The 26,697-nt window shown below is 41.7% G+C and overlaps 1 protein-coding gene across 1 annotated transcript; it reads right to left on the reverse strand.

Moving 5' to 3' along the window:
- Positions 1 to 16,204: 16,204 nt before the first annotated feature.
- fech (ferrochelatase) lies at positions 16,205 to 25,830 on the reverse strand. The gene is made up of 11 exons (XM_010887655.5): positions 25,610 to 25,830; positions 23,783 to 23,906; positions 23,172 to 23,291; positions 22,769 to 22,917; positions 21,897 to 22,031; positions 21,435 to 21,541; positions 20,905 to 21,003; positions 20,574 to 20,681; positions 19,705 to 19,869; positions 19,399 to 19,458; positions 16,205 to 17,908 (listed from the first exon to the last, which is right to left on the reverse strand). Exons 1-11 carry the CDS (start codon positions 25,644 to 25,646, stop codon positions 17,777 to 17,779), a joined length of 1,236 nt encoding a protein of 411 aa, XP_010885957.1. The 5' UTR covers positions 25,647 to 25,830; the 3' UTR covers positions 16,205 to 17,776.
- Between the last annotated feature and the right edge of the window lie 867 nt (positions 25,831 to 26,697).

Genomic DNA, 26,697 nt, shown 5'->3' on the forward strand with positions numbered 1-26,697 from the left:
GCTGGGACGGCTGTTTCCGGAGGCAGAGTCGTGTGTCTCTCGAAGCTGAAGATTGTCTTTAACGTGTGCCTATGCAGTTTTTCAAGAAAAATGGAAAAGAACAACGAGAACCTCATCAGCTACAAAACCAAAGATTCATGATTATTCCAACAGCAGTTTTTTTCCCCGAAGTTTCTTTTCCCTGGCAGTGTAACCACCGTAGAAACAGCCGTGCGTACACACCCACGCGGCCCAGACACGGCCACCCGGTACATGCATGTTAATTGCCGCCCGCATGTGCGGTCTGAACGGTGCGTTCCGAGTCCGACACGGTTGCGTGTGATTCAGCAGGTGCGATAGGTCCTGCCCTTCGCCGGACGCCGCCTACCTCTGTTCTCCCATGCTCCGCTAGGGAACATCCCGCCGGAGGTCCCGGGTGTGTCTGACACTGCAGTCTGTAGAAAAACATGATTCTGTGAAACTATGTGAGACTACACACCAAAGATAACTGCTGTACAGAGCACCCCCCCCCCCCCCCCCCCCCCCACACACACACACACACACCACCTGGTTTCTTGACTGTCATTATTTAGTACTCAGAACCTAACTTACAATCAGTAACACATAACGTGATGCGCACACTCTCTCCCCCATCTTTCTCATCGCACTAAATCTGTTCAATTTGCTCCCTAGTCTGCTGCTGAATCACACTGTCCGTGTCTGCCGAGGAAGGTACGAACGGGTTAGGGGGAATTAGGTACTCGTAGGCGCGTGATGCATGAGTTTAGTTATTTTGGGGAAACGAACACTACACGTTCACAGTAAAATAAAATAAAAAACAACCAAAAAACGTAGATACAGAACAATAGTTCAACCTGTTGAGAGAAACTGCTCAAATATCGGTCGAATAGCTTTATCCTTTAGACGTCTTTCTGTAGGGCACGTGTCCAGTTCCTTCCACGACTGTCAGGGTCTGCAGGATTTTGCTCCTCCATTTCAATTGATTTATTAAGGTCACTGATTAGTTCCCCATCACCTGGTTTAATAGGTCTTAATTGGACACAAATTTAAAAGAGATTGCAAACATCCCCAGACGCTTGGCCCTCCGTGGAATGAGTTGACACTCTTGCTGTAAGGCTTCTAGTCCAAAGATGCTCCACCACGACCCAAGCCTTCCTGTTCTAACTTTAGTCCTGAGGCTCAGAGTTGGGTGGAGTCCACTTCCATACTCACTGCAGTCTGGTCTGGAGGAAGATGATGTGCCAACCATGGGTATGAAACCACAATCCAAAGAGGTTTTAATCTGCTTGTCTTCAGTTATGTTCGTTTGCCAATGCCTAATGTACAATTTAAGTTGTCTTTCCTAGTTTTTTTTTTTTTTGCAATATATGATTTTATTTATGTAATTTATACTTGTTTGTTTTAATTGAGAATTAATTTAAATGGCCAAATCTCTGTTAAAACCCGTTACCCTGATTAGCTTGCCAAAGTTTACATTGTTTGTTCTGTTCTCTTCTTGACGATGCTGTCAAATGTATTTATTTATGAGGTGTTAGTCCACATTATAGTTTTTTACTTAATTATTTAATGTTATTTAATTAGATGTAATTGTTTGGATGAATATTTATGGGTATTTAAGAATGCTAGAGCATCCAAGATGCAGTGCTTACACGCTACCCCCGTTGATTTATGACTAGTTAGCCTTTAAAAAGCAGCAGTGTTTGTTTAGTAAAATGACAAAACAATGTTTTCAAAATGTAGCAATGTCAGGATAGTTGTAATGATGAATGTTGTCACTATATTATTGCCTAACTAATTTAGTTAAATCTCTTTCCTACATATATTTTTTGATTTTCTTTCCCCCGATGAAAACAATCTGTTGATGAAAAAAATAATGAATGAGCACTGCATCTGTTTTCTTCTGTGATTTATTATTCATTTATTTGTTTTATTTGCAAGACCTTTGCGTTATTCTGCTTCCCATGACGGACAAGCAAATGCTCTTCAGCCTGACGTTTGTGTCACTGGTACGACCGGGCCACGCGTTGATTAACACAGACTCACCAAAGACAACTGGAACATCTGAGAGGTTGGTCGTTGTTGTTTTACATGCTAGATGGAAAACAGAGGATTCCCTTAAAACTAGCTGCTTCCAAGACTGACGTGTGTGTGTAAAAAAAAAAGTCTTTCTATTTCCATAGTGAGATCCAAAGAGGCTACCTCACTGACTTTTCCATTTGTAATTTTAATCGTGTTGATGAAACCAAAGATACCAAAGATTTTTTTTCCTAGTACGGTCTGCGCTTAGCCCATGCTTTCGTTTTAATTTTCTCTCTCTCTCTCCTCCCCTCTTTTCTCTTGGTCTCTTGAACTCACGCCTCTTCCCCTGAAATAATGGATGTATGGGGGAGGGGAGGCTTTGTGTAGATGTTTGATCAATACTGTGTGTCTCCGAAACCCCTTCACCAGATCACAAGTATGTGTGTCCAAGCCACACACTGAGGTAACAAAACCCCCAAACCAAAACAACACTATTTTGCGCTAAAGCACTGAGGCTGCACATGGGCAGGTTACTCTGATCAACATAATACATTCAAGAAGATACCCACAGGGAGAGCCTGTTTTAATACTATTCCCAGATTTCGACAGAATTTGCTTTTTTCTCTGATTTTTGTAATTGTAATGACCTTACAAGATCAGAAATGGAAAACCTGTCAGAAATAGATTTTATCAAACTGAAATTATGTTAGCTTTATTTATTTTTTACTATTGCCTGTGAAGAGAGGGCCGCAGTCAGTTGATTTGAAATGCTTTCCTCAATACCCAAGTATCTAGTATTAATCCTAACAATCAGACCCAATGAAAATTCTAAATATATTTTTTATGAAAAACATGGTGGTGGACATTGCCACAATCCTCCTCCCAGCCAATTGTTTTAGTGCAACGCTGTGATTTAAACCAAACCAAAGAAACCTCAAAGCAAATAAACCAAAGGCACTGGTGAAGGGGCCTCTCAGTATGACACAAACCAGGATGTACTCCGAGCGTATTATGGGTCAGACAGAACAGAACACCTGTTAACATATTTAGTAGTTGTGTACAGTTTGGGACTTATACTAATCATTCTTCAATCTCCTGTTTGGAAAAGTACCTGACGCTGACATTAAAGAGACATGTTGAATCTCCAGGATTTTTTTTAGGACCATTGTCATTTATGAATATTAACAGCTTTATCAAGTGTTGCCACGTTCGTCTACTACATGAAGGCTGTACGGTGTAGCATAATGCTGCATGTTGTATTCAATACGGGCAGATAAGAATGAATAGAGGGCAACAGTTGATGTGGGATTAATGGAATAATATGAGCCAATGGATTCTTTCTCTCTATAGGTGACACAATAGACTTATAGGCCTACATCACTACTACTGTTATAGGCCTACTTCACTACTACTGTTATAGGCCTACGTCACTACTACTGTTATAGGCCTACGTCACTAGTAGGGTTATAGGTCTGGTCACTAGTAGAGTTATATGCCTATGTCACTACTACTATAATAGGCCTACGCCACTAGTACGGTTATAGGCCTATGTCACTAATATGGTTATATGCCTATGTCACTAGTAGGGTTATTGGCCTGTGTCACTAATATGGTTAAATGCCTTTTTCACTACTAGTAATGTGTGTAGGCCTATTTGTTAGCAAGCTAGATTACTTTTCCAATGGAGCATCTTTATCAAAGACCTAGAGAGTGCTTGCAAAGTATTAGATAACCACAGGACGAGTGCCTTGCTTGAACCAAAGCGAAGTCTAGACCTTTCTGTGCTTTTTACTCCTGTGAATACCTCAGCGTCTAGCCAGACATCACTCTGTTGACTGGTGGGCGATGTGGTGATCTGACTGTGGTGCTTTCCAATGCAATCCCTACGGAAAGAAACGACAAGAAATTATACCAAAGGCTTTCCGAATCTGTCTGTTTCTTCCCCCTCTTCTCTCATCTTTACACGTGTAGTTCTGCCAAATGGTTGCAAAGCTTTAAATAAAAAAAGAAAATGAAAAAGTCATGGCATGTCAATAGCGCAGACCGTGCTCTCCTTACCAAAATGTTCTCAGATATACCTCATAGATAATAGTGTTTAGGGTAATGTTGTTCTAGCGTATGTAATAAATTATTCACTTGCTCTTCTTTTGGTAACTGTGACTTTACGAGACGAACAAAAAAAGCTTTATACATTTTAAGTTGTGATTTTTGTAATAGCTGAAGGGGTGCGCTTACCAAAATCTAATGCTTGTCTTATGCTCTCTTGTTACTGTGACAACTTTCTCATCTCCTGTGGTTTGAAGCTTTTATTTTCTCTGCTGTTTTTTGGTTTTCTGAAGGGTTATATTCACTCAGCTTTCTGGATTGGGAAATAGTTACAGGATGAATTGACAGTTTACATGTTCAGTGTTCTTCTGTTTTAGTTTCCAACCACCCTTTTGTTAAATTTCACACATTCTTTCTTTGTTGTTACCTATTCTCATGTGTTGGCGTGTAGCATTACTATTAGTGACCGCCGAAACAACAGTGCTATAACCCAGATTTTATGCATGAGTATATTTACAATTAGCTAGCAGTGACGCATTGTGAGTTTTTGCCCTTTTAAGTTCAGAATCCATACCACCATTCTGTGGACTTTCTGCAAGTCCGTTCTTCCAGTGAACGTGGTTCAGTTGTGTATATATTGTCCTCGTGGTCCTCCACTGTCAGGGCTAACACTCGTTAATAAGTTCAGTTGTGTATATATTGTCCTCGTGGTCCTCCACTGTCAGGGCTAACACTAATAAGTTCAGTTGAAGGGTTAACTGTTAGCGCCCCACAGGGGTGACAGATTTTAAATTGAACATTTAACAGATTCTTTCAGGCGCTGAATCTGACACAACCATTGCACTATGCAATGAGGTATTTGATCAACAACAAAAACACTGGACGACACAGAACAATAGTGATCTTTCGGACGGTACAGAAACGCCTCATGATGTCACAGCATGTCCTGTGCCTGACAATCTACGCCTCATAACGTCCACTTAGGTAAATGACAAACAGACGCCCGGTATTCGTCAACAGCACTCAACCAGGTGTTTAGTTGGAAGTGATTCTACTCTACTTTAGTCATAACTGGATTTCAGCTAAATCAACCACAGGGTTATCAGCCTCAACCTCAAGGCTCAGAGATGGAGTGTTAGAGGTCAAAGGGCAGTCATACGATAAACACAACGGGCCAGGGTAAAGCCTGCAGCTTTATTACCAAACATCGATTAATCAAATAAGTCATTCATTAGGGTAGAAAATGAGAATATCGAACAATTGCTTCACAGGGCACTTCTCAGCCCTGCTCTCCACTTAGATTGTCTCCACATAGACAGAACAGGAAGAGCAGTGGGCCAGTGATGGTCTTGTAAGGGTCATATGACTGAACCAAACTGAGAACCGGCTGTACAATGCTGACCCGGTTGGTTCAGCGGCGCATATCAGCGTGAGTAGAGTTTTGTGTTCAGACCAAAGGTATGGCGGTGTTACTATTACACCAGTAACTTGACACTATTATATACTGACCTCACATCAGGAGGCGAGGCAGTCTGACTCCGAACTGTTTATGACATCCCCAGGAGTTGACTATGCAGCAGGCGAGGCAGCCTGACTCCGAGCTGTTTATGACATCCCCAGGAGTTGACTATGCAGCAGGCGAGGCAGTCTGACTCCGAGCTGTTTATGACATCCCCAGGAGTTGGCTATGCAGCAGCTCTAAGTCAGCGACTGGGCTAACCTGGTTGTATGGGAGTGGTTGAATATTATGACAACGCAAAAACTTAATTCCAAAAGATCAAAACAAAACCCTGATGCTGTCTATTCCGAAGTATCGATATACAATATATATAATTTTTTTTTGTAGATTTTTGCCTGATTATTTTTGTTACATTTGTTGGTGTTTGTGTTTAAATGAATGGATTTTTATTTTCATTGGTTGGAACACAAAAGGGAACTGGTGTTAAATTGTGGTGTTTTACATGGAGTCATATTGATAAGCAATTAAGTTATGATCAAAAATGAAGGACATATTCAGAGTTAATGTTGTTCCAACTACCCTATGTGTAAAGACAAAATAAAGAAATCACAATGGTCTTTTCCATATGATTTGTCCTCATGACTTGAAACAAAAAATTTCTTTTCAAACTTAAACAATTACATTTATTTCTTACTCTTGTTTTTTTGTTCCACTCAACTCAACGGAAGTGTTACCACTTGGCAATTTCTAAAGACTGGTAAAGATAAGACCACTTAAAATAATCCGTTTTTGGAGTATTTGAAGCATTTTGAACAACAAAATGGCAAGTTTGCATTGGAACTGAATCCCCTGACCTACATACTGTAGAGCAATTCAACAGCTTTTTAACACACACCATTAACGTTAACTGTGTTATCTAGATGTGAGTCTGTTAGTGTAATCTGATATCACAATACTAACAAATTGCTACATTTTTCCCTCTAAATATGTTTCATTGCTGGGTAGTGAGTTAGTGTTCTACGGAAATAAAAGCTTGAGTCAGTGATTTGAAATCCAAGCCCTTTATTATGCACTAATGTCAGGCTACAACTAATGTGCTATTAGCTAGCCAAATAAATGTGCATTGCCTCTGAATAATGTGCATTGATGGGGTTATATCTTCTTTAATACCTGATCCTTTACTTTAAACTGTGATGCCGGTCAATATGATGAACACCAAGAAAACTAGCTGACATACACAGACACACTATGGCAAATATTCAAGGTTACAATAGAGCTGTCGGCAGATACTGTACATCCATTTGGATTCCTAGAGTTGTTCCAGCGTTATAGGCAATCCCAAATAGAACATTCTTCTTCATCGGACTTGTTCACAGCATGTGAAAGGTCAACTCAACGATATGTAACAGAACTTCCCAGCAGTTAATATCTTTGAAATATTTACACAACTGACCGTACATTCAGATTGCATACTTATATCTGTTTGCATGTAGTTTTCCTTTTCAATTTGAGCATAATGATGCATATTTTGGTCTGGATTCTTTCTAAAGCTCTGTGTACAAACCTACCGGACACAACTGGTAGAATGTCAAAATAGTATTTGCGCCTCTCATCTGTGCAATATTATTAGCTGTGTAAAAAAGAAGAAAAAAAAGAAAAAAAGAAAACGTTCAAAGGTAATGATGAAAATGCCAACTATCTGTCTCAATGTTACTTGTAGGATTGCATACATTGGAGCTTTTAGTATTGTTCAAGTTGTTGATGTATTGGGCACTTTAAAACCTTTGCAAAACATCCCAGTTAGTTCTTTCACTATCTCCGATGCCTCAGTTGTGTTTGTGTGCCGTTTATATTTGCTGTTTCTGCATTAAGCTCTACATTATGCTTACATTGCATTAGTGTTTTGTCTGCATCATTGCTAAACACATTTTTCTCCGGTACCTCTGTTTTTTTATTTTTTTATTCCCACTATCATCAAATGGTAGTGCTGTATATTCTGCTATTAATATCAAATAAACCGCTTTGATTCATTCACATTCAATCTCTGCCTCCTGCCTTTCTAGTGGATGCTGCCCTTGGAGACACACAACTAAATGAACTTGGTGGTTTGAAACCTGAACACTGATTGGCTGAAGTGTGACTTCATACTGGTGGTATCCAGTCTTACATAACAACTGTCTTTCAGTCAATTAGTGTTCAGAATTCAGGTATGGAGTTAGATATTTGTCAAAAGGTTACGCATACGTCTTGTTGGGATCGTAAGAAGATCCATATACGTAATTTGGTATGATCGTAAACAAAGTCATACGTAAAACGTGAAACGTAAGTGTGAAATTAGATCTGTGATCGTACAAACACCCTGTTACGATGACAGACACATATTTTTTGCTTGTACAAATCTAGTTTCAAAATTCTAAAATACAACATCCTCCCTAAAAACGTAACTGAAACTTTCCAGGAGAAGTGCTAATGTAACAGCCATGTGAACCAGTGTAAATCGGGGAAACCAGAAATAGGTATCCTGAAAGATTTCAATTTAAAGGTCTCTTCATGCACGCATAGTGCAAACCTATTTTTATGTGTGTAGCTGTTCTTTATTTATGTTTTTGTTGTGTAGGTCTACACACTTGTAGTGCTTCCAAATACTCAAATAGCGTTGATTTATGGGTCTTTGTTGCTAAAACGAAATGTTATGCAATCACTACAGTAGTTCCAGGCCAGACACAGCAACAGGTCAGAACACAGCAATATCTTGACCTAAATTACTCAAATATATTTCACAGCTTAGACAGATATTCTATGCAAGGCTAATCTGTGGCCTTGTCATTTTCACCCATAAGTATTTTACTTAATACCCAAACGCATTATAATCTACTGGTGCAAAGTCGTTATGCAGTCTTGCTACGGACTTTTATCCAACTTATTGTTGCTAGCTTCACAGCTCCGAAGAGCAACGCTCGGGTCATATCTTTGTAGATGACGTATATCTGACAAAAGTTTGTAAATAGAAAAACTGTCCGTAAATGGAGACGTGAAGTATGAATGTAACGTCTAAAAAGTCGTAAAAGGGTGTTTGCATGTTCACAGCTCTAATTTCACCCTTTTCATTTCATGTTTTAGGCTACATTTACGATCATATATACGTATGGATTTTCTTACGATCGTAATACGTACGCTAAACTTTTCTCAGATACCTAACTCCATAATTCAAACCACTAAGTTTATAATATAGTATTTACAAGTTATTTTCCAAACCACAGCCCTCATATCCACATGATGACCTGCGGTATATATTTTTTAGTGTACCTTCTGACCTCACCTTGTTTTGGTCCTTTCTGTCCACTCCAAAAGCCCTGTAGTATATAGGGCCTTGCCTCTTTTAAATAACAGTAGAAAATTGTCAACAGCAAATTGGGTAAGATTAACGGTAATGATGGTTTATGTTCTGACAGGAAGAGAAATTGAATAGAGTCTAACACTGATGAGTTCAGTGACTGTTAGCCTCTTCAACAGTATACAACGAATGAGGATTGTTTAGTTCCTTCCAGTATAATATCTATGGACTCTAATGAACCTTTTGCGGTTTGATTTTGTTCCTATCCTATCAAATTAAAAAATAATTTTCATCCTGGGCAATATGACTGAGAAAGAGTCGTCTTTTTTCATGACACAATCTGAACTCTCAAGGGATTTTCCAGGCAAAAACAATGGATTTATTTTTATTAAAACCTAGTATATTTTATAAACATACATTGCTCACCTTATAACAGTGTATAATATATTTTACATTATAAACAATCTCGTTAAGTTCAGATGACATCTTGGAACTTCGGTTGAAAATCTGTTTCTCGTCCCTACTTGGGAAAAATGTGTACACCTTTTTTTGATAACAATGAACAAATTCAAGCCAAAGCTAGCTGCTCATTACCAAGGTTGCATAAAGGGGGCCCATGCATTCATGGATGGAATATAAGCCTTTTGGCGTTCTGTCATCTGGGTTAACATCTGGTGACAAGCCTTGGCCGAAACACTGTTCCATTATGAAAATAACGCTACATTTCAAGTCAGCGTTGGACACATTTTCAACTGGCTCCGTCTGAAATGTACTAGCCATGCATAGATGCATTCAATCTATAGAATTACAATCCATGCGTTGAATCATGACTTACAAAATGCATTTAAATGTATTATGATTCTAAACATGATATATTATCTACCAAAACGAGTCAGGGGGTGAAATGGAAAACAAGAAGTGTGGACCGTATGCAATTCATTATTTCTATTATTTAGAGTCTAGTTTTTTCTTCTACTGTCCCTCTTGATTGAATTTCATATATTTACTTGGCTCTGAATTTATAAGTCTAGAAATCCTAAATGGAATATCTGAGAACAATACAACTTCAGAGGTCTCCAACCATGCTACAGGAGAGCAGCCGTAATTGAGAACACCTGACACTAACAATTAGACAGTTAATTACTGAATGAGGCTAGATATATAAGGGATTTGAGTGAAAACCACCAGGACATTAGCACTCCAGGCGCAGGGTTAGAGGCCCCTTCTATACAGATAAACCCCTAGGCCTAGAATAAACCCTCAAAAGCATGCACAGCAAACCTTCATGGTGGTTCTATGAACTTCACCAATGTTAGGAAATTCACAAAAAGTCTGCCAAGTAATTCGGACACGGAGATGAAAATCACTATATAAGGTGTCTGTGACACTCATTGTCTGCTGTATTTGTTTTAGCACGCTGGAGTCGATTACTCTTTGGTTTAACAAGCCAATCCGTTTCCCATTCGAATGCAGTGATAAAAGGAGGGTGGCATCATTTTAGCCACGGCACTGGTTGGGCATGTGGCCCTAGTCTGAGTTCACCGAAGAACAGGAGTACCGTTACACTAGCTATCACCGAGCTATGTGGAAAGCGCAATGCCGTTTCAGATGCTTACAAGTTTCTGGTTCACTATTTCAGATCGAATGGGCACATTCTGCTAAGGTAGGTAACCCATTTACAAGTAGCACAGTGTCAGTGATGTTACCTCCCGCGTTAATTAACGTAAGCAAAGTCTACCTAACAACACAACACTGTTTAGCAACAACTCCATATAAGCTAACATTACAATAATGTTAAGCACCACTTAGCCTTATAGTTGACGTTAGTTGGCGTCAGTATAGTTGAAGCATAGCTTTAGTATAGCCTGACATTAGCTACAGTACTTGTCATCCGTATTGACAACACGTTTACAAGTACGCTTAGTCCTGCACGTACACCAGGAGCGGAGGGAGAATACGAAGCATAACAATAAAGGGACTAGGTCACGCACTTGGCTGGTGGCCCTGGACCTGAAGACGGAGAAATACGCTGAGTGAGTGGCTCAGTACGGTATGAGTTAGTATTCTCCATGATTGTATGAGAAGTCAATAGTTAGGGTTTGCTTAGCGGATGATCCCACTCCCTTTGTGTTATAATATTCACTGAAAAAGCAATTCTTCTGTGTGTGTGTTTTGTCGGTGTAATGGGAGGCATGTTGTAGCTGTAACACATTTTTATTGATTCATTTATGAGATGATTAGAGTGCGTATATGGCCAGGTAAAAGAGAAGGTGTTTACCTGTCCACGTTCCCAACAGACTTTAAGAAGTGCTAGGATTGTGCTTTTGCCCAGATCTGATGTTTGAGTGAAAGATAAAAATATGGCATTCGTGACTTGTAGACTGGCTACTGTCTTGGTTTCTGTATGTAATCAGGTCGGCCGGATCTATGGAGTTAGATATCTACCAAAAGGTTAAGCGTACGTATTGTTGTGTTTGTAAGAAAATCCATCCGTAAATTGTTATGATCGTTAAAAAAAAGTCATAAAAGGTACGCGTTTGAGATGTGATCGTACGAACAACCTGTTCACGATGAGTGACAAATATTTTTTGCTTGTAAGAATCTAGCTTTACAATTTTATAATACAGCCTCACAATCTGTGGTTTTGGCAGTTTCATCTCATCCTCTCAAAAAACGTAACTGAAACTTTCCGGGATGAGTACTAAATATATCAATCAGAGGCAATGTGACCAATAGGAAATCAGGGAAAATGGAAATAGGTATCCTGCAAGATTTCAGTTTAAATAGTCTCTTCTTTCTTCATGCCTGCATAGTGAATGCTGAACTGCTTTTTGTGCATAGGTTTCATGTGTAATAAAAATCACTGAAAATGTTATTATTGTGTAGGCCTACACCCTTGTTGTGGTCCCAAATACATAAACAACGTTGCTTTATTGGTGTTGTTTTTTCCCCTGGGTTGTTGCTGTAAAATGAGAATCTGTTAAAATACTGAATAACTAAAACGAAATGTTAAGCAATTACTACAGAAGTTCCAGGCCACATACAGCCATCATAAATAGTATGGACAGAACACAGCAATTAAATAGCACATGCCAGACTAATATTTAAAACACATCTTGACCTCAATCACTTCATTATATTTTGCAGCTCAGAAGGATATTCTATGCCAGTGTTTCTCAACCCTGCTCCTGGATGCCCCCTGCCCTGCATGTTTTAGATCTCTCCCTGCTATATCACACCTGATTCAAATGATCAGCTCATTATCAAGTCCTTGATGAGCTACATCAGGTATGGGAGGGCTGAGAGAGATCTAAAACATGCAGGGCAGGGGGCCTCCAGGAGCAGGGTTGAAAAACACTGTTCTATGCAATATACCATTGCATAGAACAGTGTTTTTCAACACGGTGTCCTCGTCATTTTCACACAAGTATTTTTGCCTAACGCCTAAATGCTTGATAGCCTACTGGTGTAATGTTAAGCAGCCTTAAAAAAAGCTGTGGACGTTTATTTTGAACATGATATCCGGAATGGCAAGGCTATGGTTGAACACTGGGCTAGTGGTCCACCTTACTGTTGCTAGCTTTACAGTTTTGAAGAGCTACGTTCGGGTCTTATCTTTGCAGATGCCAGATTACTGCCAAAAGGTTTTACGTAGAAAAACAACGTGTAAACTGATAAATGGCGACTTAAAGTAAGAATTTAACGTGTGCAAAGTCGTAAAAGGGTGTTTGTATGTTCACAGATTTAATTTCACGCTTACGTTTCATGTTTTAATATTGACCTTTTTTACGATTATACCAATTTACAAATGTATTTTCTTACGATCCTAACAATATGTATGCTGAACCTTTTGACAGATATCTAACTCCATACGGATCAAGCATCTGAGCTTAGCCTACAGTGTTGATGTGAAGCTGATTAGTGATATATACACCAACAACTTATTTTCATCCATACTGCTGGAAGTGCTAGGAATGTGCGCTATCTATGTTTCTAACACCTGAAGAAATGGCTAACGTGAAAATAGTGCTCATTTCCTTTGTAATGCAGTGCTTAAAAATGTATTGAAAAAATTATAGTTCAGTGCACGCGCATGTTTTATGTGCGTGTGTGTGTGTGTGTGTGTGTGTGTGTGTGTGTGTGTGTGTGTGTGTGTGTGTAATGTGTGGCATGTTGTAGCTGTAAGACTTTTTTATTGATACACCAATGAAGTGTGTATGGCTAAGAAAAGCATTAACCTGTCCCAAGCTCACATATTCACCCATGTACCAAAGTCAGTATTTATTTGTCAAGTGCATCAAATAACATGCGTCATTCTGAACAATGAATTCTTGTGATATGGCATGCAACATCTATGTAGTAATTAAGAAATATATAAAGCAAAGAAAAAAACGGAAATACAAACTATCAATTTCAAATGATGTAGAAATGGGAATATGGACAGTATGAATAGAATGCTTAAATATTATAAATGTGTTGTAGTGCCTATAGATGGATACATTATAATGTGCTAATGTACATTGAATGTACATAAAAAGTGACCAGAGCATATGAAGTGTTCATGTGATCAATAGATCAGAGTTGCTGGTTGCGGAGCCTTATGGTCTGGGGGTAAAAACTGTTTGAGTCTGGAAGTGTGTCCTGATGCTTTAGTAACGTCTACCAGACGGCAGCCGTGTGAACAGACCATAGCTTGGGTGGCTGTAGTCTTTGATGTTCTGTGCGTTCCTAAGGCATCGTGTATGGTAGATGCCTTGCAAGGAAGGGAGATGGCAGCTGAAGATGTGCTCCGCTGACTTCCCCACACTCTGGAGGGACTTATGGTCTGCAGTGGAGCAGCTGCCGTACCAGGCACCAATGCAGCCTGAGAGGATGCTCTCAATGGTGCACCTGTAGGGTGGTGAGAGTTTTTGCAAACATGCCAAACTTCTTGAGTCTCCTCTGGAAGTATAGGCCTTTTGGGGCAGTCTGTACCTCAGAGTTTGCTTGCTTGGACCAGGTGAGGTCATCTTTGAGGAACACATTGAGCAACTTGAAGTCGGAGAATCTCTCCACTTCAGCTTCATGGATATGTATGGGAGTGTGATCCCCTCTCTGGTGCTTCCTGAAGTCCATGATCATCTCCTTAGTCTTGCAGACATTGAGGTTGTCCTGGCACCATGTTGCCGAGTCACTTACCTCCTCTCTGTATTCGGTCTCATTGTCGTTGGTCATGAAACCCAGGACGGTGTTGTCGGACGCAAACATAAGTATGACTCTGGAGCTGTGTGCCATCCTGGTGACTTCAGACCGTTAATTCTTTAAAAAGCTCTCCTCACCGTCAGCCATGGTTAGGGACCGAGTGCAATCCTCGTGGTCCTCAGCAAACCTCGCCTCAAGCCGTGCATAGGTGTTGAGCTCGTCAGGGAGAGAGGCAGTGGGACGAGTATCATTGTTTCCCCCTTTTATAGAGTGTGTCCCAGTCCTCCCTACATGCATCTGGGGTCAGAGCTGTGGTTGTTGGACTCCAACTTATCCTTGTCTTCTTGCTGAACTGCTCGAAAAAAATGGTTCTTCCTGTTTTAGTCGTTGTCTGTAGATTGGAAGAAGAATGGAGGTGTGATCCGCCTTTCCAAATGCAGGACAGGACAAGGGTTGAACCTTAAGAGAAAGTTCTAGGTCCTAATTTGTTATTTGGGCTGAGTATATACAATACCATTCACACCATTGGGGGTGTGTGACTAAAGTTATCCTGAAGTTGTGCTTGTCTTCTCTTCTACCTGGTGAATATGTCAGTTGTCACCAGCAAATACTTAAACACTGATTTCTCAGTCACATATAAATGTATAGTAGAGGAAGCAGATGTTCCACTTACATGTAGTGTTGTGAGAAACACAAATTACATAAAAATACAAAAATCTCTCTGTTTCTATAAGTAGCCTACTGCAAATGTATGTAAACAATCTCCATACAGCATGTGTTATGATATACTGTAGCCATGTCGCATGCAGTTACTGGTATGTAATGAAATTGTCTTTTAACTCCTTTTTTAGTACCGCTGGCATGTAATGTAGTGAGAAGGGCCAATTGACCAATGTCTCAGACAATATGTCTGCGGGGAGTGAATTAAACCTCATTTTTTTAAGGCTAGGAATCCCATAAGGATTATCGGACAGCTACAACGCCGTTTTATTACGTCATGCAATAAATTGCAAATTAATTACTTAAAAAAATCATACAATGGGAATTTCTGGATTTTGTTTTAGATCCCATCACTCACAGTTGAAGAGTAACTATGATAAAAATTACAGACTTCTACATGCTTTGTAAGTTGGAAAACCTGCAAAATCGGCAGTGTATCAAATACTTGTTCTCCCCACTGTATCAGTAAAGGATGTGTCTTTGGCGCTTCATATTCACAGGCTTCTCAAATGCATCCGTTCTCTCTGGACATACATGTTCTCTTCTTTCTGTGCATTCTTTTTTTTACTCTTTCCACACCGATACTCCCTCTACACCCCCCCCCCCCCCCCCACACACACACACACACACACATATATGCTTTCTCTTGTCTCTCCACACACAAACACCCTCTTCTCACACTCACTCCACTCTCTCCATACACACCCTGTATTGTCACGGTTTTTTCTCTTCTTCATTCAGACATCAGGACTGCTAGTAGCACTCAAATTTGCAAAAAAACCAAACAAACACTAAATATTATTCTAATGAGAGCATGGAGGGATAAAAATGTTCTTTCCACTGTCCCTCCCCTCCTGTCCCACTGGGCAGGATCTGCCGCTCCAATCCCACCGTCAGTAAATCCACCCTGCTTGTTCATTCTCCCATTTCATTCCTGCTCACCTCTCTGTATCCTGCTGTTCAACACACACACACACACACACACACACACACACACACACACACACACACCTCTGCCTTCCCAGCCCATGTTTCTACCCCCTCCCCACTCTAAAAAAAATCAATGGGCGAGCTCTCAATTAGAGGTCACCCGGTAGAGAGCCAGCGTCCTCAGCTTTTCAATTACCAGAAGACTCCTGCTGCTGTACTGAGCGGGATCTCACACACACCCCCTCGCCCTCCTCATCACAGCCAATCCCCCTCAACCCCCCGCTCTTCCTCCTACTACAGCCCATCCCTCCATCCTGAGAGGCCAGGGAGAGGAGAGCACAGGTCCTGAACTCCCTCTCTGGGGTTATTGGGTCCTGGACAACCAATCTCTCTCAGCTTAATCAACAGCAGCTGAGGTGATTGGGACGCTGATGGGGGGGGGGATGAAAGAAGACCGTAGAAATAACTAAAACCAAAGCAGATGGAAAACTGGGTTTTGAAATGATATACAAATGTTTTGTCGTGTGTTTGCCCATTTTATTTCTATACATTTAAGGAAGATAAGGTTAATGTTCTATTTCAGGCAAAATAAAAAAGTATTATGCATAGAGTATTTTGAACACCTTTTATGATAAATATAAATAACCCTCCCAGCATTTTTTGGACAAGGGCGTAACAAGTGGCCTCCCCTCACAATACACACAAACAGGACATCTGTACATCAAGATTCATAACACAACTCGACCCATATCATTTAACAATTTCTTAACGCTAAAAGCTCCAACAAGGGTCAATTTCAAAATACCTTATTTAAAAATGTGTGACGTTTTGGGATTTAATAAAAATTAGTAATCCAACAAAATACCATGTTACCAGGATTTTTGTGTTGAAAGAGATTAAAATGTTACAACTTCCTGATCCTTAAATAGTCTGTGAGCAAAGATCCCTAAACAGTTTTTCTATAAACAGCCATTAGAAACTTCAGGTAAGCCACCGTTAGCTAAAAAGCTAAAGAAGTAACATCCACAGAAACGGTAGCTATAAGCTTTTTTTTCTTATACACATTGCATATTTTTTGCATGAGGTGTCTCCTTAGCAACGGCTGTTTAAAGAAAAATGTACCATAGATTACTTTCAGGTTGCGGAGCCTTTCTACAAATGTCACAAATGGTGACAGACAGCTATAACGTGGAGGAATTAAAACAAATGACCTAAAAAGAAAAGAAAGAAAAAGATTTGGCACAGTATGTACACTGACAAGAATATCTACCTACTTATCTAGAGATAGATACAAATAACTCAAAACACTTAGCTTCCAGTAAGTGTATATTTACTATATACTTCCATTTTAAAATGCAATTGAAACTGAGTTGATTCCAAAGTCAGAGCAAAAGGTTTAATGGCATTTGTATCCATAGTCTATCACCATATCAGTAGCCATTGTACATTGACAGCAATGTCACTCATTACCCAGCTTCAGAGAACCATAGAAAATCAGATATTAATACAAATCTGAGAAATGTCCATAACAAGAGGGCGCTAATGACAAAATATCTATTTCAAATACACCCTAATCTGGAGACATCCAATTTGTGTGTAAATGTACAAAAAACAAATGCTAACTTTGGGAAATTTAAACCGATAAACTACTTGGATCTTCTGAATAATCTGTTGTTGCTTTTAGCGGCTGAAAAGTTTGCTCCTGTAGGGGTGGTTAAATTCAAATGTGGGTAATGTTCAGCGGTCATGGGACCGAAGGAAACATCCCAACCACAGGGATGTTCTGAACGTCTCACAGGAAAGACTATGGTAAATGGAGACAAAGACAGTGTGCGTTTAAGAGACTTCTTTAGTTTGTGTTTCTTCTTCTTCTGTTGTTTACTCAGAACTGCTCGTTCCCGTAGTAACAGATGAGTAGAAGGCAGAGCGTGACGTTGCAAAAACGTTACCCCTCAAATATCAAGAAATCCTATTTGGAGGAATCCAGGCACCCAAAGCAAATAAGCTGAACATCCGGAATCCTCCACCTGGGATTTCTGGAATACCGGAAGATTTTGGGAGTCTCCTGCATGTTAAGGTAACACAGGTCATTTCTGATTAGCGAAGAAGGCCTTAGTGGCTCCGCAGGTGGGGTTGGTACACAGCGGGCAGCGCAGAGTCAGCTGACGGGAACATGGCTCGTCCGACTTCAGGTGGGTGTGGACCAGGTCAGCCAGGGCCTGAGACAGGAAGGTCAAGGGTCAGAACCGTAGGCAGGAAACGTCTGAAATCTCCTGGTACGCTCACATCACGCAACACACAATTTATTTTCTTGCTGGCTAAATGACAGTGTAAGTGTCTCTCTGTACATTCTCCACCCCCCCCCCTCGCCATCTCCTAGCACATACATTCTCCACCCCCCCCCCCTCGCCATCTCCTAGCACATACATTCTCCACCCCCCCCCCTCGCCATCTCCTAGCACATACATTCTCCACCCCCCCCCCCGCCATCTCCTAGCACATACATTTTCCACCCCCCCGCCATCTCCTAGCACATACATTCTCCACCCCCCCCGCCATCTCCTAGCACAGGGGTGTCAAACCGGTTCCACGGAGGGCCGAGTGTCTGCAGGTCTTTGGGTTTTCCTTTAAATTGGTTCCCAGGTCAGACCTGAACAACCAGGTGGGGGTAGAAATTAACCAATTAGTGAACTAATTAATCAATCAGGTACAAGGTGAGAGCGAAAACCTGCAGACACTCGGCCCTCCGTGGAACCGGTTTGACACCTGTGTCCTAGCACATACATTGGCAGTACAGAGCTGATAATTCTCTATATCACACCAGGTGCTTTAATTTGAGCCTCTCTACTGGCCATCTGCTGTCTTAGGGTGCTCCCTAAAGGCACCATGTTCTCGATGTAGCGCACTAGGGGACATTTAGGAGACAGACCATGAAGACCGGCACCGCAGGGGAGTGGGGGAGGAGAAAGGTGAAGATGGAGAGAGGAAATGAGAGAAAGAGGGGAAAAGCGCGAGAGGGAACAAGGGAGAGAGGGAGATGGATGGATATGGGGGAGAGGATGAAAGGGGGAGAGTCAGGAATGGACAGAAGAAAAGGGGGAAGAGGGGGACGGACAGAGCAGGAGTGCGGAGGAGCTTGTGATGGCACGGAGCGCGGTTAAAAAGAGATGTAGAGGGAGACATCTCTTTATTGACCATCTGTTCCCCACAGCTTTCTTCTCAGCTCGGCTAGTTGGGGTCTGAGCAGCACCAGCCCTGGTGACTTTCTCACTCTCTAAATTACCCCCTCACAGAGCGCTACAGGTCAGAGGTCATGCATCAATGGCTGCCGCTTCAAACTGAACATCTTTGATCGCAGCATCACAGTTAGACTCTTTCTGAATCCAAGTACCCTTCTCTGGAGGAGTCTCAGCTCGGTTCTGACAGTGGATCTTTGGAATTATTACTGTCAAGCTGACTGACTGCTTTTCCATATTTATAAAACACTTATTCAGGTGTGCTAAATGAGAACCCTGTAAACCACTTTAACAGTTTCTAACTTAAAGTGGGAATTGACTATAAGAACAATCAACTGTTTTCCATTAATTAACATTCCACATAGAGCAGTCAGGCAAGATCACAAACATAAGTCAGTGCTTCTGCTAAGGGCTCTTTGGTCCCTCAGGTATAGTGAAGCGTTTATTAAAGGCTTGTCTGTTGGCTCTCCTACCTGGAAAAACATTGGGTTTCCATTCAGAGATTCAGCCCTTCTGATGTTTTCTACACCACACTGTGAAAGAAAAAATGGAGAGACAGACAGGAACAGCGAGAGTGGGAGTGAAAGAGAGAGAAGGACTGGGTTAACTCAGCGACAAAACAAAAGCAGGATGGTTTAATCAAATCAGACAAATTGAAAGCAGATGTTGACACCCCGGTCCAGGATCACAATAAATGACTCTGTGATCACATGATAACTGGCTGTCGTGTTTGTTCAGATATGACATTCCAGTTGGACTCTTCTGTTTGCCGTACATACCTCCTCCCCTAGCACCTGGGAATACTCGATGTCCAGTTCATGCAGCGTCTCGATGTGGTCGCTGGTGAAGGCGATCGGCACCAGCAGAAGGTTCCTCTTGCCACGTTCACACAGACCCTTGATGACGTCATCCGTCTGAGGACCCAGCCATGGCATTGGACCAACCTGTGGTGGGACCGTCACGTCACGGCTCGATCAGACCCGATAGACACAATTGGACCCGTTCATTTGGGTTCTAATAAACCAACCATTCTATTCAACAGACCAGATCATGCCAAAACACGGCCCAAAAAGTCATGTACTCTTAAAATCTTCACCCCACACAGCCAGAAGAGGACAGGCCACCCCTCAGAGTCTGGTTCCTCTCTAGGTTTCTTTGTAAGTTTTGACCCTACTAGGGTTTTTCCTAGCCACTAACTGCTTGTTCTTTGGGGTTTCAGACTGGGAATCTGTAAAAAGCACTTGACATGAAATCATTTAGATGCAGTGCATGTCAATCACCACTTGGTGGCAGTGTCCATGGCAGATTCTGTTTGCCCTCTGCCTGGGTTGATACTGTTCGTCAATGCTCTAAAACACGTCGCCACTGGGTTGAATCAACGCTAGTACATGAGAATAGATTGACAACACATAAGTGGTGTTACTGTCTAGGCCGTAGGTTGACCCTGGGGGTTCACTATGAACTGTGCCTTCAAAAGGTATTTATTTGGAGGCTGAGACAACCTGCTTCGCGTTTTATTTAATGTTTCCATTTCAGTGCCTTGCCCAAGGACACAACAACATAAGTTCAACCTGAACAGCTCTTGGATTCGAACCAGATATTTTCAGTTACTGGCCCAAACGTCTAACCCGTGTGTGTGTGTACGTACCCTGGACTGCCAGACTAATCTGTAAGGGTTGCAGTGTTGTAGTTTCTCCATGACCCTTTGGACAGTGGCTCCAACCTCCTGAGGATATGGGTCTCCCCTATTCACCACCTAGCAGACAGCATAGTCATTTAGCAGCTCATCCAGAGGGACGTAGCGTTAGCCGTTCGCCTTAACACTGCCGGGACAGAACAGCCACACGACCCAGGACGGTTTTGTACAGATTAGTCGGGGTAGTGAGAAGGACTAGTCGGAGCTACGGAGTAAAATACTGCAAAGCTGATCAACGGTTACATTGATTTGGTCTCCTAACGCCAAGCCGCGTCCCACTCACCGACAGTGGCAGGGAATGGGCGGAGAACAGGATCACCACGTCATCCCTCTTCTCCGGGGGGAACTTCTGCAGCTCTTTGAGGACATGCTGAGCGAAGCACTGCAGGGAGAAAAGCCAGACAATTAGACTGGATCAGGGGCCAATACTGCACATTCCTTATGAAACACTTTTCTGTGGATCCTACCACTTCCTTGCGAAAGCTGCTGTAACCATGACTACCACTTAATTAGTTTTATTAACGTCACTGACGAAAGTTTTGATTCCAGAAATAGTACAATGTGCCCTCCACTTCAGAAGAGTTCATTTTAATTTCCTTTCAAATAGGGAACCATGTAGTTAGAAAGTAATATCTACATCTAGATACCTACAGTGACACCACGGATATGTACTGTAAATACAAATTATATATTCACATATCCTCTAATTTTTTATGATCTTAAATGTTCATTCCCCCCCCTTGGGTTAAGTGTGTAGACTGTGTATATTGTAAAAATGTCAACCACAATATTGATGAAGATGTAGATTCTCACCTCAACCAGCAGGGGGTGTGTAGGCCAGCGGTCGATGACACTCCATCTCATCTTAGGTCTGTCTCCTCTGCCCTTGTAGTAGCGGTAGATGGCATTCAGACTACTGCCTGTTAAAATGGAACAAACAATTAAAAACAAAAAGGCAGCGGGGGTGGATGGTAGCAGCGGGGGGGGGGGGGTTGGATGGACGATGACGACGAGCTGGAGGGAGTAGCGGGGGTAGGGAGGAACACGATGACTGTGCTTCTGTCCTGATAAGAACAAGAGCCAGTCCATTTATCTGGACCTCGCAGGACAGTTTGAATTGTTCTCAAAACAGCTGAAGGATTCGAGGACCTATACATCAGCTCGAGAAGGGAGGACCCCCCCACCCCCACCCCACCCCCACCCCACCCCCCCATCGCAGTGTGAAGTGCTCTGAGAACTTGCAAAATCTCATTACAGGGAACTAGAATGCAGTACCTGTGGTAGAACAGCTGTATTGTGGGTACTGGGTGAAGGCCACGGCTCTCTCCACCCCATCCTTCTCCATCTCTTCAATGGCCTCCTCTGTCAGAGGATGCACATAGCGAAAGCCAATGTAGAATTTGTGCGGCGCTGTGGACAAACAGAACAAACATGAGTGGGCTAAAATGAACTACGTTCATAATTCAGATTAAAAGCCCATTGTATTCGCCAAGCCTTATTAAAGAGATGACGCTTGTTAAATTGGGCCATGTTATTCGTGGCCATATGGGTTAGGCTGAACTCGGGGCTATGTTGGGGAAGACATGCAGGCGTAATGCGGCCGTTACTTTATCAGCGAGGTGTGGTGTCGGGGTGTGAACAGACACTCCTTGTTATCGTACCACAGACAGTTCCTGACGCTAAAAATCATAGTAACAAAGGCAGTTGTGGGGGCTCCAGAGCACATGTCCTGACAGATAACGATAACCAGGGTGTTATAATCATAAAATCTGTCCCTCCTGGAGTCAGAGACAAGTGTAGAGGCTTCTCCATGTTGAAAGCCTCTCCACGTTTTACCAAATACATATATTCTCTAGGCATTATTGAACAATATTCAACAGAGTGAAAATAATTTCGACATTACCATTATATACTGCAAATGTCTGCAGACATCCCAGAACCTTTGGTGCATGAGCTATTTTGAATTGTTATGTTTGGGTTATAAAGTGTTACGTATGGCTTATAGTATCATTCATGGCTTAAAGTGTTATGCAAATGTTACTAAGTATTGAGCGTTCAGATTAACGTTTAGGTTAGTAATCTCTTCTGAACGTGTATAAAGCATTATGTACGTTAATGATCATGTTATGAAGTGTTTACAAGCCCACCTGTTTCAGGACACATCTCATCCAGCAGTTTGACCATGCCCTCCCCCTGCATCGTCGTCCAGGCCTTGATCGGGGAGCCTCCCCCAATGCGGCTGTATTGCTCCTGAATCTTAGGGGTACGCCGCTTTGCAATGAACGGCCCCAGTCGACTGAAGAGAAGACAGACAAGTATGTACTCCAGCCCCACAAAAACCGAGAGACCGTCTGTCATAACTTAGAAAAGCTTTAAGAGGGGGACAGATAGGACAATGGTTTGGGCAATAGGGTTGGGTGAGTCAGATACGTCCCCCCCCCCGGGACCTGACAGGATAACATTCTATTTGATATCCTCCCATTTACTGTACAATGGGCAGCTTTGTGTTGTCGCTCTTGAGTTTGTGTGCATGTGCGGGGTTTCTTTTACTTCTGAACAGGAAGTTTCATCAGATCTGTGTCAGAGAAGAGCCGCAGCAAGAAATCATGAACGTCGTCCAGTTTCTCAGGTCCTCCCATGTTCATCATCAGAATTCCTGTTTTGGGCTTTCTGTATAAAAATTATTTATACACAGGTTAAGAGCACAGCTCCAAAAAACAAACAAATTATCTGAACAAATAAGAAAGTGTTGATATTTTATTTTTTTCATTGAATTCTTTTTCCTACAGTGTGCCATAATGAACGCAACCTCAACTCCTTATATAACTGTTATTTAGGCATTTAGCCAGGAAGAGCTGCTGTCCCATTGAAAAAAGGTCATTTAAGGACATAACAGCAAACATAACTCCCACACAGACCTCCCTCAAACATTACACCGACTACAACTCTGTTCACGACGGAATAAAGAGCCTGATCTTCATGGATTCTGCGTAATCAAACGGGTCAGAAAGTAGCCGTTTCGGTTGCTCCCTCCTCCCCAGAGTAAGAACAGTCCGAGACGGTACTCACTCAATGCGTCCGGTTATGAATGATGAAAGCGTAACATCATTTAAACAAAGGGATTTAATTCAATGTAATCTCCCTAGTCCAGCCCACTGCACCTGTTTTCCACAGCCTCAGGTGTTGCAGTGTTGGCGGGCTGAGTGAAAGCCGCAGCAGTCGCAGTAGACTGCATCCTGAGAGACGTCATCTTACACAGGCTTATGGGGCTACTGTACCTGGCCACTGGGGAAAGAGGTGACAAGGTGAATGTCAGTCAGAGAACATTTAATTGACGAGCTTCCTTCTAAACCTAAACCAAAAAAAGAGAGAATTTTTTCGCCATATCAAAATAACTACTTGCAGAACTATCCTTATCCATTACGAATATGTATTATCTGAATAATTAATTGGACTGCCGTAGATGTACCCTAGATCGGCCTAGGTTAATATTGGTGTGAAATAATGCCCATGGAGTATACTTTTTTTCATCATTCACCTCTGTACCAGCCTGGAATTAGCATTATAAGTACTGTCCAGATTTATGAATTGAAACTGGGCGTCCTGAACTACAACTTCAGTTCAGCAATAAAACACTTAAAACTAAATCCCGTTATCTATAGCGCTAGCACCATTGGTTTTACTGGATACTGACGAAACGGGATATGGTGACTTAAAGGTGGCACTATGTGAACTATTTTCTGTCGCCAGCACAGAGCCTCCGTTAATCAGCAAATTATGTTATCGGTAGCCACCGAATGCTAAATGGTTGTTTAGGGTTGTCAATAAAGTTAAGTCGAAACTTGAAAAACCGCGGATTCATACCATTGTGAACAAAACTGACTTGTTAAAATAGGAAGTATCAATTCAGTTAAATTAGATTTACATAATAAATGAAACCATTAATTCAAGGAACACGACACTGAGGTCTCAGCTTCCAATGCAGTTTTGTTGGTCGGAACACATACTTTTAATTCATGAATGTGGACAACGCTAATAATGTAGCTCATTCTAGGCGAGGACCGTTGAATAATGGCTTGTGAAAAATAACTTAATGGGACCTTCAAGGACAACCCATGTGAGCGTTAGAAATATGAATCAATTCGAACTATTCCTAAAACAAAAAAGTAGTCTCCAGCAACTCTAATTGTGTAACAGTACCTATAAGTAAACGCTAGGAGGCGAGTGGTTATACAAGTTGAAAATGTTGTGTTGTGTAACTTCGAATATCATTAAATAACGTCAAACGTTTACTCGTCAGTCAGATTTAATGAAGGTTAGGGGCTCCGGGGTGGCGCAGAGGTAAAGTCGCAGCCAAGCAGCAAAGCTGCGTCATCGCGGCCAGGAGTTTAAATCCAGCATACCAACAGTGCCCAGGGGCCTCCCATGAGTGGGTATACATTTAAGGGAAAAAGTGGTAGTTGGTTCCAATTTCTCACTAGTCAGCTTTCATAACTAAATTATAATTCAAGTGCTTATTAATTTACAAAAACACCTTGATCAAGGTTTATGAACACTATATATAGTGTTCATAAACCAATATATTTTGACCTAAGCCAGAAAGCATTAGCTATCGTTTCTACTGTACAGTCAACGTAGCGAATGCGCTAGCTGGATACTGTACTGTAAACGTTAGCTCATGACGTGACGCCTATTATTGCATGTCTATAAAATAATACTAAATATTTCGTAAATCGTACTAACTAGGTTTTGACTGGCTAATTTGTGAAGCGATCACTTAAACCACCGTAGCCAACTACTCATTCAATCCCTGAAGGTTAATGGAAAAGCTAGCTAAAGGCCAGCATGCTAGTTAGCTACTCTGTAGTTACAGTACTGGTAAAGGTGAATAACCAAAACGTATAGCCATCTATGCAACTTGGGGCCAGTATATGTATAAAGGTTAGCTATAAGTATGTAGTCATCTCGCTACCATACATTTCACTTACATTGAATGAGCCGACTTGCACTTCCCAGAACTGACATCGTGTTGGTTCATTAGCGTGCTTTCCTCTCGTTGTTGATCCTTAAATCACGTCTCTCCTCGTGTTTTTGTCGTTATTGTGAAAAGAAAAAAATATTGCCTTGTAGCATAATTTCTCCAAGTCTCTAACTTCCACGAGGACTCCCCACCACTCCACTGACCGCGAGCTGGTACAACACTGTTGTCATGCGTCTTGAATGCCACGCCTATCCGCCGACGTAGGACGCTGATAACGCCCATCGCTTCTAGGGATTGGCTTGTCTCCTACTCGCGTAACTATTGTTGGTTTATGATTTTGACCATGATATTATTGCTCTAACAATACTCCCTTATGTAAACCACGGAAAACCAGTAATTCAGAGTTTTGATACACGTTCAGGAGTCTTTGCTTGGAGGAAATGTTTCGGAACAGAAATACAAGGACTTATGGAGAAGTTGCTCAAGGAAATGCATAGTTCTCGTTCCGACACTTCGCTGTGCCGGTTATTGCAACAATGTGGGGACCAATAATTTGACATTTCTAGACGAGGCCAAAGGTTATACATCCAGACTACAAAAGCTATGTATATACAGACGGGTGACAAATTTAAGGAAAAAATAAGAAGACAGAATCGTCCACACAGATTTAGTGCTTGATACAATTAGCCAATTGACATCCTAGCATGCTTTGTGGAATGTATAAAAATGCTGTGTGGGCCCAGTGCAAATAGATTTTGGTTCCAGGTGGCAAGAGGAAAGGTGACTTTGAAAAAGGGCTCATTATTGGGTGTCTTCCAGGATGACAGTGCCCCCATTCACATGGCATGGGTATGAAAATGATGTAAATCATATGCTTTGGCCTTCGCAGTCGCTAGATCTCAACCCAGTTGAACACCTGGGGGAAATGTGGACCGATGTGTTAGCCAGTCAACTCCACTACCATTAAAACACTAAAGGAATGGGCCCAGGAAGAATAACATTCGGTCCCTCCAGTAGTTCTACAGACTCAGAGTCAATGCCAAGGCTCATTGAAGCTGTTCTGTCGGTTTGTGGTGGCCTTAACACCTTACTGAG

This window comes from Esox lucius, chromosome 23 (genome assembly GCF_011004845.1).
Source record: "Esox lucius isolate fEsoLuc1 chromosome 23, fEsoLuc1.pri, whole genome shotgun sequence".
Taxonomy (NCBI): Eukaryota; Metazoa; Chordata; class Actinopteri; order Esociformes; family Esocidae; genus Esox; species Esox lucius.

Bases quoted from the DNA above. Each gene is read 5' to 3' on its own strand.
- fech (XM_010887655.5), bottom strand. From the start codon at position 25,646: ATGTCAGTTCTGGGAAGTGCAAGTCGGCTCATTCAAT. The intron at 23,907-25,609 runs GTAAGTGAAATG...CTCTTTCCCCAG, and splicing joins TGCAAGTCGGCTCATTCAAT to TGGCCAGGTACAGTAGCCCC. The intron at 17,909-19,398 runs GTAGGAGAGCCA...TTCCTGTCTCAG, and splicing joins GAAACCCAATGTTTTTCCAG to GCCCTGGCTGACCTGGTCCA.